This window comes from Tribolium madens, unplaced genomic scaffold (assembly GCF_015345945.1).
Source record: "Tribolium madens isolate multiple individuals breed KSU strain unplaced genomic scaffold, Tmad_KSU_1.1 Scaffold_71;HRSCAF=194;Tcas5.2_LG6, whole genome shotgun sequence".
NCBI lineage: Eukaryota > Metazoa > Arthropoda > Insecta > Coleoptera > Tenebrionidae > Tribolium > Tribolium madens.
In genome coordinates, this window is record NW_025401041.1 from 4,179,854 (window position 1) to 4,198,645 (window position 18,792).

The window sequence follows — 18,792 nt, forward strand, 5'->3', positions numbered from 1 at the left end:
TTGGAAACGATTTTTTTCTGGCGAAAATATCAATTTTTTTGGCAAATAAATTTATAGGTAGGTGTGCAATGGCTATAAAAATGCTATTCAAAAATAAATTGAATATCAATTAATTGATTATACTTACGACAATTTTTTTAAATAGAAACCTACCACATATTTTTTCTAGACAACGAGCTTGTTACAAGAATTGTTCCGGTGCAAACATTTTTTTGGAAACCTAACCTAAAAAAATGTTTGACTTACAAGTAAGTAAATTCAGTGTTTACGTTCAATAGTCAAATTAAGAACTTGCTTTTGAATAATTAACTTTGTTCAACTGAGTTGGCTAACTGATGTTGTTTTTGTTCAATTTTTGTTTTTTTTGTCATTTCTTATTAAAGAATTCTTTCTTGTTTTTTCTTTTTGTTTTTGAGAGACTGGCAATGGTTTCTTTCTTTACTTTTAGTTATTAAGTAACTTCCGAATTTATTTTTATTCAAGTTTTGTATTATTTATAATAATTATTTTTATTTTTATGTTATTTTTTTTTCTATGAATTTTCTTTTGAAGTTAAGTTGAATAGCTTCAAGCTAGACTTCGCCTCTGCATCTTTGTATTACTTTTAATTTAGTAATAAAGACCTTTATTATTATTATTATTAAGTAATAAAAAAAAATTTTTTCGAGTAAACCACCAGTTTTTTTTTTTTCGAAATAAATTAATAAAGGTTGTAAAGAAACGATGCCAAAATATTTTTTATTTTAATTAATTGTTTAAACTTTTCACCAGAAAAAATTGTTTCCAGACTTCTGGACCCCTGTATACAAGAACCAGTAATAAAACCTTTGAAAATATTCCAAAATTTGGAAATTCGCATGCCTTTGTGAATATTAATTAAAATAATACAGAAAAATGTTTTTAAGCAAATGTTCTCTGACAGAAAAAAATAGTCATTTATTATACAAGACGATAAAGAAATTGTTTATCTACGAGTGAAAAGGTTAAGTTTACGAGTGGACTTTTTTCACGAGTATAATATTTCACGTGTATAATATTTCGGTTTTTTTTGTACTCACCTACCAGAATTTCTTATACAAAATAAAGAATATAAACAGTAGATAAAAATTACTTTATTTCACTAGACGATTAAAGTCTACTTTATCTACTGAAATTAGTTGATAAAAACACTCTTTAGGTAACACTGAGTACTAAAGGCTTATTTAAAAAAACATTTTTTTGCGTTTTTCTACTTTTTAGTCTTTACTTATTGTTTTGTGAAGTCATTTAAATTTTAATATTCTTGATTTTTGAATATTTTATTATTGTTATTAGTTTTTTTTTTATTTTTTCGATTTTTGAACAACCCGTTCCTTTTTTTCCTGCTCTATCGAATGGCGTTAGTTCCATCTTTGTATTTAAAAAATTGTTTATAACAATTGTTAATTGTTTATAAATTATTAATTAAAATAAATATTATTGCATTGTCACGGGAATTACGTATGTATGCAAAATTTAGTTTGTTCGGACAGCAAAAACTTTCTCTGAAACTCGTGCTCCGCACTCGCATTATAAATAATTAGCATTTTCAATTCTAATTACTTATTTCTGACAATTTGTGAGTGTTAAGACAGGGTTGTCACAGTAAAACAATTTTTTTTTTGTAATATCGCTTTATTTTTTCCTACACTTAGTGACTTACAAAACAATAATAAATGTTAATAATTACAAAAAGGTACGTTTCAACAAGTTTGTGCCCTGCACGAAAATAGGTGCGAAATGCAAAATAAGAGTAGTCTTTGAATCGAGCACAAACCCATTTCAATAAATAAACAAAAAAACAACAATCACAGTAAATAACGACATTGATGCGACGTGTTAAACATTATCCAAAAATAGCTCATTATCCACGTAAATTCGTCTTTTTTCTGGTCATCAAATCGTTAATATAAAGCACTAAGCTCGGATTACAGGTTTAATGCATCTTCAATGTCTTTTTTTTGGTCACTTTCCCCTTGAGCACTTGCGAAGCACCTTTAACCATCAACAAAAACCAATAGACTTGGGGCAGGAGCAACGTTACAATGCTAACTTTACATCCAGTTGGTAACGATCGAATCGCCTTTGAAATAACAAAATCGCATCAAAGATAAAATCACCTGAAACTTACCGAAAAGTAATCCAAATCGACGCTTCTTGCATACAAGTAAATCACATACGGGAACATTGCCACCCTACAGACGAAAAAAGTCCCCAACATCACAAGGCCATTAATGACATACAAAATTGAAGACTTCATCCCAATCTTCGAAAGGATACCTCTCAAGGACACAAAAGGAGTACTAGCCTCCATCAGGTACACGAAACCAAAGAAACAGTCACCGAGGCCCCCTCGCAAATACTTAATAGCATTATTAGGGAAATGTCACTAAATTGTGCTACCAACCGTTATGACTAAAAACCCGAAGCCGCCTATAAAAATGTGATGTCCCACGATGACCGCATGGGTTTGCAAATAACTGAAAAAATTAACACCTGAACGTTTACCATCGCCGTTCATGCTGACTTGCACAATTTTAGCATTGTGAACTTTGTACATGGACCAAATGTCGTAGAAAAAATAGGCAGCCCCAAACCAGGCGTACGCCTCTGAGATGTAGTGAGAGGTGTGGAGCATGTCTCTGGTGCAGGAATAGGTGCAGCTGGTCACCCCCGTGATGCAGCAGAAGAGGGCCTGGACGGCTGAGACTTGTCTGGAATGTGGGGGCTATCAAACGCTTTTGATCACTTGGGACTTACTTGTTGCTGATATCGTAGACATCTGCCACTGAAAGTTTGTAAGTCTTGACGAACTTTTGGCCCAGAGAGGTGCGCAACATTAGATTGTTGCTGACGATGTACAAAACGGTGAAAAACACCAATCCGTAGCAAAACAACGAAAAGCCCCTTTTTATCGAAATTTTAGCCTCCCAGTCGAGGTCGCTGACGGATAATACTGACAAAACAAGTGTGGACAGCAGGACGAAAATCAGCGGGATGTGCATGTGAGTCTTCCGGTGCTGCAAAACAGGAAAAAAAGACAATTAGTGGCAACTTACGCAACATTTCTACCTTCATCACTGATAATTTGAACACAAATAGAAATTCCTTATCTTTTTGTGTAAATATTTATGACTTTTAAAGGGTTTATTTCGACAAATTGCCCGCGCACTAATGGGAGGAATCCGACGATTTTATTACAAGTTTTACGGGATTTTCCGTATGGAAATTCAGTCGGGAAACTCACCTCTTTTTTTATCTGCGATATTAGTTGCACTTTCGATTTCATCTTTTACACTTTTTCGAATGATACTGGCGATAAATCAGTCTGTTTTTACATGGTTGTGTGCAATTTTGTCACATAGTGCGGCTGGGTTTGAGGTTAGGGACGAACTTTTTTCAATTGTCATTTAATTGTCAAACAACAACGCGAAACTGTCAAAGTCCAAATTTGAAATATGTGCGCTAAATTCAAATTTGTATGGCAATTTTTGAAGTTTGATCGATTTGTTTAAGTCTGCTTGAAATGACTAGAAAAGATATTTTTTAGCATTTAGATTTGGAGCAATTTTATTGAGATTATTTTTGAAATTTTTTTTTTATAGTTTCAACGTTGGCGACACTTTTTCAATGATTTTTGACAGGACGCAACCAAGTTTCAAAATCTTATAAAAGTTTTGGTGCTATAAATGTTACATTTATCAGTGAATTTCGGTTATTTGATGTGATAAATGAAGAGAAGTGTTTTAACCTGATTGTGAACTGTATTTATTTTGATAAGATTCTCTAAATTCCAGGGTAAGCATTTTATAATTTATCATTAAAATTAATAAAAAACACGTATTTTGATTAATTAAAGTAAATTAAAGATGTTTTAATTAATTATCGGTACCGTCTGAATTTTGGAATTAGCACAATTAGACAATTAGAATTCATTATTTTGTTTAATTTTATGATTCAGTAAAAATTATTCAATTTTTATTATTACTGGTACAGTTGGAGACAAAATACTTTGGTCGTCACTTTTCTGACACTTTAATGTAATTCAAGCTTTAACGTTAAAATGAATGACAATTTCAAATTAATGACAGCTATTATATTTTCCTATCAAAAATATGTACATACAACTTGTCAACTATAATTGACAGTAACTAAAAATAAGGTTAACAGTCCTAAAGCATGCATCACAATTTAATGTCACTCAAGTGACATTAACGACCAAATTTTTGTTTAATTAGTTGTATATTTCTGTCAGTAATCGTTTTAATTACATACGAATAATTATAAAAATTGATTATACAGGTTGAGTGAGAAATGTGTGCCTATAATTTTTTATCTTTTAAAACACTAACACTTGTTTAGTTTATTGTACAGTTGCGGTCACGGAATTTTGAACGTTTATTATTCGATTGACATAAAATTGTCAAATGGTCTTTATGCAACTAACCTCACTTTCGGTTGTTGTAATTTTTATTTTGACCGCAAGAGACAAAATGCCAACAAATCAAAATAATTTATTGAGCTTATAATGTAAAAACAGCAGATGCTATTTTTTTAGATTTATTTGAATTATTAGTAATAATAATAATTAATAAAAAAATATTCTTTTATTTTTATTACAAAACTTACCTTTTCTTTATATTTCTTTTAACTTACCTTTTGTTTACTTATCCACCATATTTTTATTTTAATATTTTTATGTTAACCCCCAAAACTTCCCCCTAGCTGAGCTAATGTTTCTAAGCATTAAAATCAACAAAAATATAATTTAAAAAATGTACTTTTACTTTTTCTAAAATTTTGTTGTACATATTTACACAATTTTTGAAAAATCTATCACTGGAAGAATTAACTATACGTGTTTCAGAAATAAGTACATTAGTTTTAATCAGTGACAGATTTTCTAGGGAACAACAGAATTGTTATGCACCATTTTTTAGAAATCGATATTTTTTGAGACATTTTTTTCGAGGCATTGTTGTTAATTTGTTTGCCGGATTTTGCACGTGGTTAAAATGATTTTTTTTTCTGTGACACTCCTGTATAGAATAACACTTTTCGTGAATGTTTTCTTTATTAAAAAATACGAAATAAAACGGGGAAACACAGTGCTAACAACACATTTTGAGGCACTCGCCACAACACTCGTCACACTCGGAACAACAGTCACAACACCAGTGACACGTAAGGCAATCACCGCAATTACAGCAATCGCAACAACAACAATTTGGATCGAGACAACACATACAACAACCTGCTGTCACGAGAGGATTATCATCGGCATCGAAATTCTTTGTTCTTTTCGGTTGTTGTTGAACAATTTCTTGCACAGTATTGACTGGCTGTTGGAATTGAACATTTGAGTCATCGTTAATTTAAGTAAATTCGTAATTGTATACCTGAGTGGAATTGTTGGCCGGGATTACGGAACTTGAAGAGAAAAGTGTTTAATTAATTTATGATTGCGGGAAAGTAACTCATTTACCTGACACAAATACCCATCTTGAGGGAAATTAATTATGTCAACAAATACAAAACGAGAGAAATAGGCGGGCTGTTGGTTACTTGACGAAAATAAATTTCGGTATTGTTCGTTTTTATTCGTTTTATAATTAGTCGTTGTGGTTGCATCAATGTTTACGTAGCGGGAAAATCAAGGTCGTTATTTAATCAAAATCACAACATCTACAGTCACAATTATCACAATCGCAATCACAAGTTCCACAATCGTTGCAAGCAATGCAACACATATCAAGAATTAGCTTGTCGCAAAAGATGTCACTTCTTGTCGGTTGTTGATCGATGACCTTTTGTTCCTGTAAATGTTTCTTTTGTTCGTCTTCAGGAGTTGTATTTTCAGTTTCGGTATTGGTGTTTTCTGCGTGAGCAACACTGAAATTTGATTTCAAATGTTATGATTGTTTATTTCTGAAATTTTTACCTAAGCAGAAGACCCATTATACGCGTTGGTATAAACAACTATATTAAATATTGGTGGGGCTAGTCTGATGAACTTGATCGAAATGCGACGAAACAAGGTCGTGGCTTGTGTTTTTATGGTGGACTATGTATAAGAAACAAATTGAATTTTTAAGTTTTTTTTTATTTTTTTTTATTTAATTTTACTTATTTTGGTACAAAATTTTATCTGCAAACACTGCAATCACAATCATTAGTCACAATCGCAGTCACAATTTCCACAGTCACAGCCGATAAAACTAATAAATTCGTCGCCACGTTTCGATACTGTATACACGTCTTCAGGCTACAAATTGGCGGTTAGTTTTTTACATAATTGGATAATTTGACCTTACCGAAGAATTTTGTTGTGCGCATAAAGATGATTTTTTGAAAAAACCTACAAGAATTCTCGGCAACATCAAACTCCCTAATTATAACCAAACGTGTCAATAAATAATACCAGGTGAATAAAATGTATGGAACCAAACGCTTTTTTTGCTTAAACTATTTATTTTTTGAAAAAACTAATTGATGAGTGATAAACTACTATAAAAATGTGATGATTTAAAAAGAATAACATTTTTCGAAATTTCCTTTTGTTTTTGAGTTATACAAAAAAAAATATTTTTTTAAATGGCAACCCACTATAAAATCATTTTTCTCATAAAAGCTATACTCTAAGGATTACAACTATCTGCTTTATATTTAATTTTTTCACATAAATTGCAACTTTGACAAAGAAAAATCGCATAACTCAAAAACAAAACAAAATTTCGTTCTGAAAATACGATCACATTTTTTATATTACTTTAATTTATATTAATTATTATTTTCTGGAGGCAAATGATTAAAAATAAAAACGCTTGGTTCCATACTTTATATTCACCCTGTATAAAATATATGTAAAAATACATTTGTCAGACGACACATTAAATTATACACGTTAAAATGGTTGCAAACGGACAAAACAAACATTATTGTGGAAACGAACTTAACCCTATTTTTAATTATTAAGAAAAATATCACAGATTATTTATTATGTTTTAAACTAGTTTGGTAATTATCACAGATTACGAGGTGTTCTTTTTAGGAAATAATTATCACCGATTATGAGTTGTTATTTTATTTTTTAACATTAAGAAATATACAGGGTGATTCTTTTAGAGGCTACATTAGAAACTTTTTAACTTCTAATGCAGGTAGGAATTTGAAATTTTGTACACAACCCAAATCGGCCAGTCTAAGTTCAATTAAATTATTTTCAAAATGGCTGAACTTCCGGAACTACGAAAAATTGGCGCCAACTTTAAAATTTTAAATGGTTTTCCCACTATCGCAGAATAGATAAAATTACAAAAGTTGGTATAGCTGATAACCTTTAAACACCTAAACAAATTCAAAGATCAGTTGTTGAAATTTTTAATCATGTGCGTCTTAAACGGCAAAACAATTTTAATTTTGATTCATATTCATATTTGAATTCAACAAATTGTTGCAATATGTATAATGAGTTGCGGCAAAAAAGTTCGTAAATAATTCTCTCGTGAATAACCCTATATGGAAAAAACGCAAGAGACCTCTTTTTGTCAAAAACTATGGAATTTAGAATTTTGTTGCTGAAAGTGGCAAGAACCAACGGCCAATTAGGGTACTTTTTACCTTAAACCCCCCATTTTATCTTTGAATTCGTTTGGGTGTATAAAGGTTATCAGTTGTACCAAATTTTGTAGTTTTATCTACAATGTTTTCCAAAATATTGCAAAAAATCTATTAAAAGATTCAGGGGATGTAGCTCCCTTATCTAATATTATAATAAACTTTTATCATAAAATTGAATATTCTATCACCTGTTTAAATTTGTAAGAATAAAAAGGGAATACCCTGTATATTCAAATATTAAATAATGAAATAGTTGTAGTTCCACGAAAAATAGTTCGTTAAAATACACACACAGCGATGTGACTTGTGTTTTCATGGTGGACTATGTAGAAGAAACAAACTGAATTTTAAAGTTTTTTTTAATTTTTTTTTATTTAATTTTAATTTTGTGCTTATTTTGATACAAGATTTTATCTGCAAACTTAGACACTGCAATCACAATCACCACAATCACAATCTCCGCACTCGCAGTCACAACCTCCACAATCGCAATCGCAATCACAACCCCCACAATCGCAGTCACAATTTCCACAGTTACAGCAACAACAATAATCACAATCGCCGTTGTGGTGATAATGATGATGATGATCGGGTGTAATGCAAAATATACAGCATGTTCCACAATCATCGTCATGGTAATAGTGAGAACGAGTTGGCTGTTGATCGATCACTGGTTGTTGTTGTCGACGTCTTCTTTCTTCTTCATCTTGCATATTATTTAATTCGATGGATGTCGGCTAGAATTTAAAATTGTTTAATGGAAAAATGAGTTGGGTTTCAAAATCTTACTGCTGTTAGTGATGGGTTGACATTGTCATCTGCAATTGCGCTATTTTTATTAATTAAGTAATTAAAATTGTAATTTTGTTTAATACCTTACTAAAAGCCCCATTTTAAGGGTGTTTTCTTGGTTAAAATGAAACAAGATTACGTCGAAGATGGTATTATAGGAACCAGGAAAAAAACTATTAAATTCGTCGCGACGTTTCGATACTTTATCGGATTGTCTATTTACTCAGAATACTGTTTTATTTAATGTTAGGGGAAGGATATCAACGATAAAAAAGATTTGTTAAAGAATAAATAAGAATTTAAAGATTACCGATATCGTCTCTTATCATTTTTATTTTCGTTATCGTATAAGGAAAGTATTGTAATCGGCTGAAATTTGTCCTACCCAGATTTTTACATTTCTGAACGAATCATAGCTTCAAAACACCAAAAAAGTTGGTTTGAGCCATTGGGTCGTGTGTGTGTGGATATAAGGGAAGTCGTGTGATGTTCACACCAGATTTTTAACTAAATGAATGATAGTTTTTCACACTTTTTTAATCATAATAATCATAGACTTTTTTCAAATGAAGAGGACAAATCGTCTTCCAAATTAATTTTTTTACAAAATGAACAACATAGTCAGAAAAAAGGATTTTTTTTTGTTTTTTGGATTCTTGGATGTAGACTTTTAAAACAATGTTTTCACGCTAAACTTTTCAAACTTTTTATTAGTCGATTTTGATTAGTTTTAGAAATAAAACGTTTTTTTTGACGAAAACATGCACTTTTTAAAAATTTATTACACAAAAACTAAGACAGTTAGAACAAATTTTCTCTTACTTCTGCAAAGAAGAAAGTACAGAATTTAAAGTTTTGCATTTGTAAAGATTAATAAATAAATTAAGAAGTTTGTTAAAAGTTAAATAATAAAAAAAAAATTAATGGAACACCCTTTTTTTATTTTTGCATCTAATAGACTGATAAATTGTCTATCTAAAAAAAATAAACTTTTAATGTCTAGAATTGATAAATGAAGAGATATTTAACATTCAATATTAATTTTAGCAACAATGGCCATCAATATCTGAGCATTGTTGATACTATGGCAACCATAGTAATTCCACCACGGATCACTTATCCGTTGATTTATCCAGAGATTGTAAAAGTCGTCAAAAATACTGAAATTCAAATTATTTTATTGTAAAAATAAAGAATAATGGATTCAGTTTAACACAAATGTGATTATTAAGTGATATTTCTTCCACCTCTTGTGCAACTGTGCACTTTTTGGCTACTAAAACACTAGTAATTTTTTTGTTTAATGTTTAACGTTAAATATCTTTTTAATTATTGATTATAAACACCTAAAAGTAAATCATTTTAGAAAGACGATTTAATTAATCTTTTAAAGGCAAAAACAATAAATAGGGTGTTGCGTTTAAATTTTTTAAGTTACTTTTAACATATGCCTCCATTTTTTTATCTTTGCAAATGCAAACCACTAAAAAAAATATTACAACCTTATAGTTTGTACCTTTTTCTTTACGGTAATAAAAAAATATTTCTAGATGTCGTAGTTTTTGTGTAATAAAATTTTAAAAAGTGCATGTTTTTGTCAAAAAAAACCGTTTTATTTTTTAAAACTAAGCAAAATAGACTAATAAAAGTTTAACTTAAAAACATTGTCATAAAAATCTACATCCAAAAATACTAAGAAACATATGGTGTTTCATTTTAAAAAACACAAGTTTCTATTGTAACTTATTTTTGAGACACGCTGTATAGTTGAAAATAATTTTAGGCGATGAACTAGATTAGTTTCTATCAATGTCCGATATATTTTTTTAATTTTACCATTTAAAAGGCACTAATGGACTTTTTAATTCGCTGGGACACCTGTTTGTACCATCCATCACTTGACATTTGAAATCAGAAATATGTTGCAACAGAAATTTGTCAAATAAGTTTTGTGAATCACCTGTATAACCTCCGTTTTTTTTTGTCTAACTTACTTTTTTGTGCTTTATAATCATTTTTTTTATTGTGTGTGATATTTAAGATAGAAAAGAAATAATCATAAATATTGTGACGCCTTAAAGGAATAATTAAAAATTATAGATAAGAGAAGATGACGGTTGTATATTTATTTTTTGCAGTGTCATCTTATCTTTTTTTTAATTAAATGATAATCAATTTTCGTTTCGAATAGTTTTATTTTATGTAATTAAAACAATAAAAGCATTAACTCCATAAATAAATAAACAAAAATTTGTAAGGTATCACCCAATTGTAAAACTTGTAGAGCTTGTAGAGCGTTACCCGTCAAGAAGTTTCAACATCTATGGACCCCCTTAAACGATTATTGCAAACATTAAAGAAAACATCACATTCAGATGTAAAAATTCGAGATATGATTCATACATTGATAACACTTAATTAATAACCGATTATTTCGTCATCTTCGTCATCGTAACTGTCCTCGGTGCCCGGCTCTCCGAGAGCGTTGACAAATTCTGAAACTTATTACAGTAAAATTAATTTTATTTAATAAATACACACCGTAGAAGTCTATACGGCCGTCACCATCAACATCGACTTCTTTAATCATATCCTCGACTAAAAAAAAATTAAAATATGTAGTTTGAAGGCGAAAAAACTCACTTTCTTCTTCGGAAAGGTCTTCCCCAAGACACTGCAAAACCGCCCTCAAATCCGACGCCGTGATATACCCTCTATTATGCTTATCAAACACTCTGAACGCATCCCTCAACTCCTTCTCCTCCTCCTCCCGCGAGAGGACATGTTCTGGGTCACCCCCCGCCCCCGCTGACCAAGCAATGCCAACAAACTCCTCAAAACTGACATTTCCGTCACCATCCACGTCCACTTCCTGGAGCATTTGTTGCAATTCTTCAGTTCGTGCGAATTGTCCTAAGGAACGCATCACTCGTCCTAACTCCTCCTTGGTGATGCTTCCATCACCATCCTTGTCGAAGAGTCGGAAAGCTTCTCGAAACTCTTTCATTTGACTCTTGGAGACTTCGGAATGTCGAGCCGAGACGAGACGAGTTGGTGGTTTCGTTTCTTCCATCTTCGTTTCGGTGATGACGACGTCTTCAGGGTCTGTCTGGGTGGTTTGCCGAGTCTGGAATGGTTGAGATAGGTCGTAGGTGGCGTGGCGACGGAAGCACAAAGCCGTGAGGAAGTTTCGCACTTTCATGGTTTTTTGTGAATGGGAAACAAATGATGTGAGAGTGTTGTTGGTGTTATCGTAATGGAGAGGGTGTTGCAGTGACGTAATGCAAACATGGTTTTTGTTTGCTTGTTGCATAAGCAATTAGTTGAATAAATGTTAATCGACTTACCATCAAGTCTTTTATTTGGTTGACTAAAGGAGAAGATGAAAAAAAATTATTCACGGCTGAAAATATTTTGCCTTCAAACTTCGCCACTTTTTTCGGATTTCTTTACGACTCAGAAGGGGAATCTGCAAATAGATTGCGTTTTTAGCATTTTCACGACGTGATTCATTTGTAATAAGATAAAACCGCAACTTGGGTAATTTGTGCTGGGAGTTTTTCAATTATTATGTAAATTTGGGTTTTATTACTGTTTTTCACAACGTATATTGTTTATATGGCCGAAAAATATTGTTTTATGTATGAAAACAAAAACATAATTTGTATAGGTTCTAAAATCACAAACTAGACAATTTTCTGAAACAACAAACGGACCAAAATTATTATTAAAGATTTTGAAAAATTGAATTATTTTGTCAAGATCGCCAATCAGCATTTAATACAAAGTGTCCCAAGAAAACGTGAATAGATTTCGGAACGTGATTTTTAGGACAATCTAGAAAAAAAATTCTATTGACTTATGTCCGGAAATGCTTTCTAAAGGTCTCCACAAATGACAAACTAAAAGTTTTTTTTTAATAATTTATGTAACCTTTTAACAAGGGGCCGTTCACTCCGAAATTAATTTTGGAATGTAATCAGAAATTGCTTGAAGTATTTGGAATTATTGAAATTATCTTTGAATTACTGGAACTATTTATGGAATTATACAGGAGCGCCAGAAGTCGCGCCCCAGAGAAAAATTTCAAGTAAGATAAGATAAGAACATGGAAAAAATTCAATCTGTCAAATTTTTTTGTATATAAAGTCTGTATTTTTTTTTAAATGGAAATTACCAAGTCAAAATTTTGATGAAAAAATTGGTAGCAGCTTGTCTCCATAGCCACAAATTTTGTTTGCTCTTTGTTTTTGTCCCTAGAAATTTTGTTAGAAAATTATGGTTATGTTTTTGAATTGAGATGTTGTCAAAATTTTGACTTTTATGAATCTTGTGTGCCTGTTTGTTCTTTGAAAGCGCTATAATTGAATACCTGAGGTCAGACATCATTACCTAAGGTCTAAAGACAGAATTCAGTGCTAATAATTTTGATAGAAACACACCGCAAGTAATACAATGTTGTGGACAAAAATGAGGTTCTTGCTACAAAAACTTTGAAGAAAAAGGATGTTTATACAGAAAAAAGTTATTTATCAAAAGATACAAGTGGGTATTATGATGATCGGCAATAAATTTTGTGCAATTTATTGAAATGAGTTCAAAGTTGATGCATTTTAGAAATTCTTCTTCAGCTTTAGTTTTAAAATTGATACTTTTTCAACTCGTTCCTCAAAAACGATGCACAAGACACTAATTTAATTGCGTTCTGTCCGAGGTTCTTTCTCATTCTTGTTTATTTTGTATTTTCGTCAATTTTTTGCTAAAAATTAAGAATGTTTAGCAAACCTGCATTACAAATTACGTCTACATTTTAACGAGCCCTTTTTTTAACTTCCTGCTTGCGAACCATTCGTTTTCAAATTTCGAAAAAACTGTTAGTGTACCGAATTTGTTTCTTTTTTGGTGTTTCGTCTCTAAATTTTCTTAGACGATTTTTTGTGTTGACCTTTAATGACATTGTTTTCAAATTAATTAAAAAAACCGGAACTGCCAACTTCCTTTATTAAAATTACCATGAATGAATTTACTAGTGATGCCAACGTTAAGACTGTTTGGCATTTCCATTAAAAAAAAAACAAACATTATGTTTTTTTACAATTATTTAATAAAAGTACAAAAATTACGGAATTATGGAAATTAAATTGGAATTACATGAATTAATTTGGAATTACAAGAACTAATTTAGAATTATAGGAACTAATTTGAAAAAAAAGAATTGCGATGGATTACTATTGGAATTACTGGAATTTTTTTGGAATTACTGGAAGTTTGATGGAATTTTTTGGAATTTCGGTGGAATTTTTTTGTAATTAGAATTAGTTGTACACATTTTTATTAAGTTAACGGTTTTTTTTCCACAGAATGCGGCTTTTTGTTAGAAAAATATCTATAGTAAGTGGTTTTTTGATATAAGATCAAGTGATCGCTCTAGCTTCCTTAGCAGGCATTTCCGGACATAGATCCATAAGAACTTTTTTTCTTATTTTAAGGATTACCCCTCAAAATCTTTTAATGTTTTTTTTAGACACCTATACATATCTGTAAATATAGAGGGGTCCCAGAAAAAAAAAAATTATAATATATGTATTTGAGAACGATTTTAAAGTATTTTGAAATTATCTTTGTAATTTTTTTTTATTTTATGCCAAATGTGTTGCAAAATATAAAACGTAATAACAATAAAACATAATTTTTCAAAAAAACATTTTTTTAATCAAAAATCGAAAAATTAGGGGTGGGTTTATACAGTATGTCCCCGGATTGAGTTTACAAGAGGAAAAAATTTTTTATCTTTGATTTTACGCCAAAACTGCAAAGGAAAAAAGTTTTTGCTTTACTTGAAACCAGCAAATCTGTAATTAAAACTTCATAATTCCAACTCAGTAGAAAGAAAATTTTTCTTTTGATTTTGGACTAATTTTTCTATGCTTTTTCTTATCACATTGGCGGTTTTAATTATCTGACAACTATATGTCACTTTGACAATTAATTTATTAATTAAATAATGATAGTTCTTGTTAAAAATGACTTTGGTTTTTACCTTAAAGCTGTTTTTTTGAGTTGCTGTTTATTAAAATTATGTTTTTCACAAACATTTTTGTTATTTAACTTGCGTAAACTCATTTGTCAAAGCGACATATTGTTGTCAAATAATTAAAACCGCCAATGTGATGAGACTTAAAAAGCAGAGAAAAATTAAAGTCCAAAATCAAGAGAAAAATGAACTTTTCTTTCTACTGAGTTAGAATAATGGAGTTTTAATTACAGATATGCTGGTTCCAAGTAAAGCATAAACTTTTTTTCTTTTGCAGTTTTGGCGTAAAATCAAAGATAATAGTTATTTATTCGACGAGTTTGAGTGTAAATCGGACAGATTATCTCACCGAGTGGGTTATTAAACCACAAGTGTAACCAATGGTTTATCATCCACGAGGTGGAATAAAGCGTCACTCAAACGAGTTGAATACAACATTTTATTCTTCGAATTAGACTCAATAAGGCTAAACTTGCTTTAAATCTGTTAAAAATAATGTGACGTTTCGTATTAAGAAATGCATAACAGTTGTCAAAATTTCCTTACACGAGAGAAAAACCGTAAATTTTGACAGTGTCGAAGAATAAACTTTTTTTTCCTCTGTAATCCGGGGACATATTTTAGAAGCCGAATTAAAAAAATTGTTTGCAATTACATTTACTTAATTCGTTACGTGATTGGTTGAATTTTGATGAATAACCAATCAGATTTCAGGATTTTGAAGTTAATCGCGATTAATTTAATTTTGACTTTATTCACTTTCTGTAAACCACTCTACATCTTGTTTTTTAACAAAATCTGGAACAACTGCATAAATTTGAATTTACAAAAAAATTCTTGTTATAAAAAAGTTTTATTCTTTGACACTGTCAAAATTTACGGTTTTTCTCCCGTGTAAGGAAGTTTTGACAACTGTTTGGCATTTCTCAATACAAAACGTCAAATTATTTTTAACAGATTTAAAGCAAGTTTAAGTCTTGTTGACTCTAATTCGAAGAATATAAAATGTTGTATTCCACTCGTTTGAGTGTAAATCGGACGCTTTATTCCACCTCGTGGATGGTAAACCACTCGTTAGACTCGTGGTTTAAAAATCCACTCGGTCAAATAAAGAGTCCGATTTACACTCAAACCTGTCGAATAAATAACTATTAAGACATTTTTTAGGAGTGAATTATTTTATATCAAAAAACTATACTTGTGTTGTGTTTTATCTCATGGAGTGTTATCTTGATTATGATGCTTAATTATCTATTATTTTATCAGAAATCAGAGAGGTTGAATAATAGCAGTTACAAAAGCAACTCGATCGATTTTTACATGAATTTATGATCTCTTGTAATTGTAATTAGGAAAAACATATGGCTATAATAAATGGTAAAACATGATAAAACATAAAAAATAATAAAAGTAATAGCATGAAATTATAACAAACGGATAAGCGAACAGAAAATTATAAAAATTGACAATAATTAGTCATCAAAAAATAATAAGTAGGTACATACACCAGATCATTATTATTATTGTTCCGGTACTAGAAACTAGAAAAGGAGGTGTGTCATTTATACCAAATTTTGCCAAATAAATATTTTCAACTTGGGTAAATAAATTCGGAGAAAAATCAACAAACTCGAAATATGTACTCACAATCAACTCTTGCCAAAAAATAACAAAGCACACTTTGATCGCCCACTCTTAACTTGCACACTGGCAGAAATAATCTCATCGCTAACTAGATTTGCCATCCTTTTTACAAGGGTGGTTTAAAGGTTGGCTCACTTTCAAATAATTACCAATTTTGATAAAATTTTGAAAATTTTAGTGCAGTTTATTGATCAGTTTTCATAAGTTCTTAAAGTAGAGTTAGAAAATTTGTGTTTTTTGTAGAAATATTTTCGGTTTTTGTGAATTGAGTGACCTTTTGAGGGATGCTGTCGGGGGCGGCGACCATGCGCATTTCGGCGGAAAATCCCAACAAACGTCAATCAGTCGTTTTAATTTACGACTTTTGAAATAATAAACTCGACTAAATTTAATTAACCAATTTTTTATCGTGAAAAGGGGTGAAATTGAGTTTCCCGGATCCGCAGGTGTGGTTTTTTGTCACTACATACAATGATCCAATTCACGTCTAAATTCGTATTCATTCAGGATTAATTGAGAGTAATTCGTTCTGGCGTATTATTCAATTAAATTAAATGGATGCATGAGAAATTTCACTTGAAAGACTTAACCCGCATCAGTGGTCGTCTTAATCAAGCGAAAAATTTTATTCATGTGGGAAGTACAGGAGATCGATAAGAGCTAATGTGTCAGGGGATGCGAATGGGAAACAAACAGATGGGAATTGAAGGATTAGGGAAAGTGAGGGAATTATTTACAAGTCAAATTATTTTATTGCTTCTTTGGTTATTGATATAAAAAAACGAATTATTAACTAATTTTTTTAATAATGGTTGTTCGTTATATTTATCCTATAAGTTCTTAGACAATTTTCTTCTTCGCTGAACTTTATTTCAATTAAGTATCATTAATTCTATCGATTTACTTTATTATTCGTGTAACAGTTTTATCGGAAAAAGAATGAAAATTACCACCAGAAAATATCGTTTATTTTGTACTCAATGTTAAAGAGTGCTTTTATCAAATAATTTTAGTAGATAAAATCGTCTTTTATCGTCTATTGAAATAAAGTAATTTTTATCTACTTTTTGTATTCAAAAAATTTTGATAGGTGAGTACAAAATAAAACGAAATATTATACACAAAGATAATAGTATATTAAAGTACAAGTTGCAAGCACAGATTTGAAATTGCGAAACGAGCCGCGTAGCGGCGAGTTGAGGAACAAATGAGTGCTTGAAGAATAACCTTCTGCAACAAGTGCTTTATACTATTTTGCCGCTTTATATCATTTTATAAATTAAAAAACGAAAATTTTAATTATTTTTTTTGTAGAGAATTTTACGACGGTTGGCGACATTTATGTGGAATAATTTTAGGCGGCTGTAAAACATAAAAATAATTCTTATATTTTCACATTTGGAAATGAATTGTAAAGAAAGTTCGTCAGTAAAATTAAATTAACGCTAACGACTTATTCCAGTACTCAAATAAGTCATTTGGCTGCTGGAAAAAACTTATTCTAACACCGAAATAGAAAAAGATTGTTTTTCTACTCGTGAAAAAAGTCCACTCGTGACTTCGTCACTCGTAAACTTAACCATTTCACTCGTAGATAAACAATTTCTTTATCGTCTTGTATAATAAATAACTATTACCGTTTACCTTTTTTTATGTAATATGTGTTATTTTTTTTCTGTTTTGCCTAGTGTATTTTTTGTTTTAAATGTAGGTGACAATTTTCTGAATTTTCGATGGCAAATATGAAAAAATTTTGAAAAAAACGTTACACATAATTATAAAAGTCAGTTCGAATTGAATGTTCCAATCTTTAAATTATTTTTTTTATATACAGGGTGATTCAAAAGTATCGGACCATCTCTTGACATCCAACTAACTTAAAAGTTATTATGACAAAAAATTCTTTGAGCTTTTTTTCATTAAATTTAGCTTAAGTTAAGTTTTTGGTGGTTCAAATAATGTATTCTTAAATTTAGGTAGCGGAAACGGCAGATCTTCCAACTCTGTTGAAAAAATCACTAATTTTTGTCCTATTGTGTACAAAACATTTAACAAACTAAAGTCGCGGTCAATTCATAGTGGCCATTTAATTTATCTCAAAGTTGGCAGCACTTAGCCCGCCACTTCTATTGTGTGGGTTTTGTCAAAGTTGGTCGAAGAAATGTCAATAATTGTGACAGGCGCAATAGATTTTATATGTGAAATATTCTAACCCGACTTTTTTAGAATTGTCATTTTTGATAGCTGTCACTAAAAAAAAAACAACTGGATGTTTAACGTCGGATTTACACAACTCAATTTTTATAAATTTACACAGGGAAGTGGCCACTATGAATTGACCGCCACTTTAGCAAATTCAACAATAAATTAAATTCGACAGCATCTAAAACAAAAGAATTAAGATGCCTACATGACAATATTGAACTTGACACTTGTTTTCTCTAAAAAAAAGTTGAAAGCTGAAATTTTCTATCACCATTCGAGAGTTGGCCCGGCCTTTTTGAATCACCCTGTATATAAAAACAGCATATAAAACGCAAAACAGAAAAATCGTATAAAACACTTATTACAGAAAGCTTTTCAAGCAATTGTTTTTTTCTCGACTCTTTTCCGAATTTCAAACTTTGCTTCAATGGATGTCTTCTGTAACTCTAATATACTATTTTATAAATTCTTTCGTCTAT

At 30.6% G+C, this 18,792-nt stretch overlaps 3 protein-coding genes and 1 pseudogene across 4 annotated transcripts; all 4 read right to left on the reverse strand.

Moving 5' to 3' along the window:
* Positions 1-1,632: 1,632 nt before the first annotated feature.
* LOC123009024 (TLC domain-containing protein 3A) lies at positions 1,633-3,747 on the reverse strand. Of its 2 annotated transcripts, none has more exons than XM_044405121.1 (5): positions 3,266-3,747; positions 2,779-3,038; positions 2,426-2,732; positions 2,150-2,380; positions 1,633-2,101 (listed from the first exon to the last, which is right to left on the reverse strand). In XM_044405121.1, the coding sequence occupies exons 1-5, from the start codon at positions 3,305-3,307 to the stop codon at positions 1,955-1,957; spliced, it is 987 nt and encodes a 328-aa protein (XP_044261056.1). In that variant the 5' UTR covers positions 3,308-3,747; the 3' UTR covers positions 1,633-1,954. The 2 variants fall into 2 exon arrangements, with proteins under 2 accessions (XP_044261056.1, XP_044261057.1); XM_044405122.1 differs by lacking the exon at positions 3,266-3,747 and adding an exon at positions 3,091-3,228.
* Positions 3,748-5,073: 1,326 nt separating this feature from the next.
* LOC123009029 (metallothionein-3-like) lies at positions 5,074-6,075 on the reverse strand. The gene is made up of 4 exons (XM_044405129.1): positions 5,960-6,075; positions 5,504-5,910; positions 5,418-5,448; positions 5,074-5,360 (listed from the first exon to the last, which is right to left on the reverse strand). The coding sequence occupies exons 2-4, from the start codon at positions 5,518-5,520 to the stop codon at positions 5,130-5,132; spliced, it is 279 nt and encodes a 92-aa protein (XP_044261064.1). The 5' UTR covers positions 5,521-5,910; positions 5,960-6,075; the 3' UTR covers positions 5,074-5,129.
* A 1,908-nt stretch (positions 6,076-7,983) lies between these two features.
* LOC123009028 (myoD family inhibitor domain-containing protein-like) lies at positions 7,984-8,676 on the reverse strand. Its single transcript, XM_044405128.1, has 3 exons — positions 8,514-8,676; positions 8,428-8,467; positions 7,984-8,375 (listed from the first exon to the last, which is right to left on the reverse strand). The coding sequence occupies exons 1-3, from the start codon at positions 8,528-8,530 to the stop codon at positions 8,061-8,063; spliced, it is 372 nt and encodes a 123-aa protein (XP_044261063.1). The 5' UTR covers positions 8,531-8,676; the 3' UTR covers positions 7,984-8,060.
* Positions 8,677-10,605: 1,929 nt separating this feature from the next.
* Positions 10,606-16,209, reverse strand: LOC123009025 (annotated as a pseudogene).
* Positions 16,210-18,792: the final 2,583 nt, after the last annotated feature.

Excerpts from the sequence above, each read along its gene's own strand:
- LOC123009024 (XM_044405121.1), bottom strand. The coding sequence starts at position 3,307 with ATGAAATCGAAAGTGCAACTAATATCGCAGATAAAAAAAGAG. Across the intron at positions 3,039-3,265 it reads TATCGCAGATAAAAAAAGAG|CACCGGAAGACTCACATGCA; the intron begins GTGAGTTTCCCG and ends CCTGTTTTGCAG. Across the intron at positions 2,381-2,425 it reads TCGGGTTTTTAGTCATAACG|TATTTGCGAGGGGGCCTCGG; the intron begins GTTGGTAGCACA and ends AATGCTATTAAG.
- LOC123009029 (XM_044405129.1), bottom strand. Across the intron at positions 5,361-5,417 it reads CGGCCAACAATTCCACTCAG|CCAGTCAATACTGTGCAAGA; the intron begins GTATACAATTAC and ends CAATTCCAACAG.
- LOC123009028 (XM_044405128.1), bottom strand. Across the intron at positions 8,376-8,427 it reads TCAACCCATCACTAACAGCA|CCGACATCCATCGAATTAAA; the intron begins GTAAGATTTTGA and ends TTTAAATTCTAG.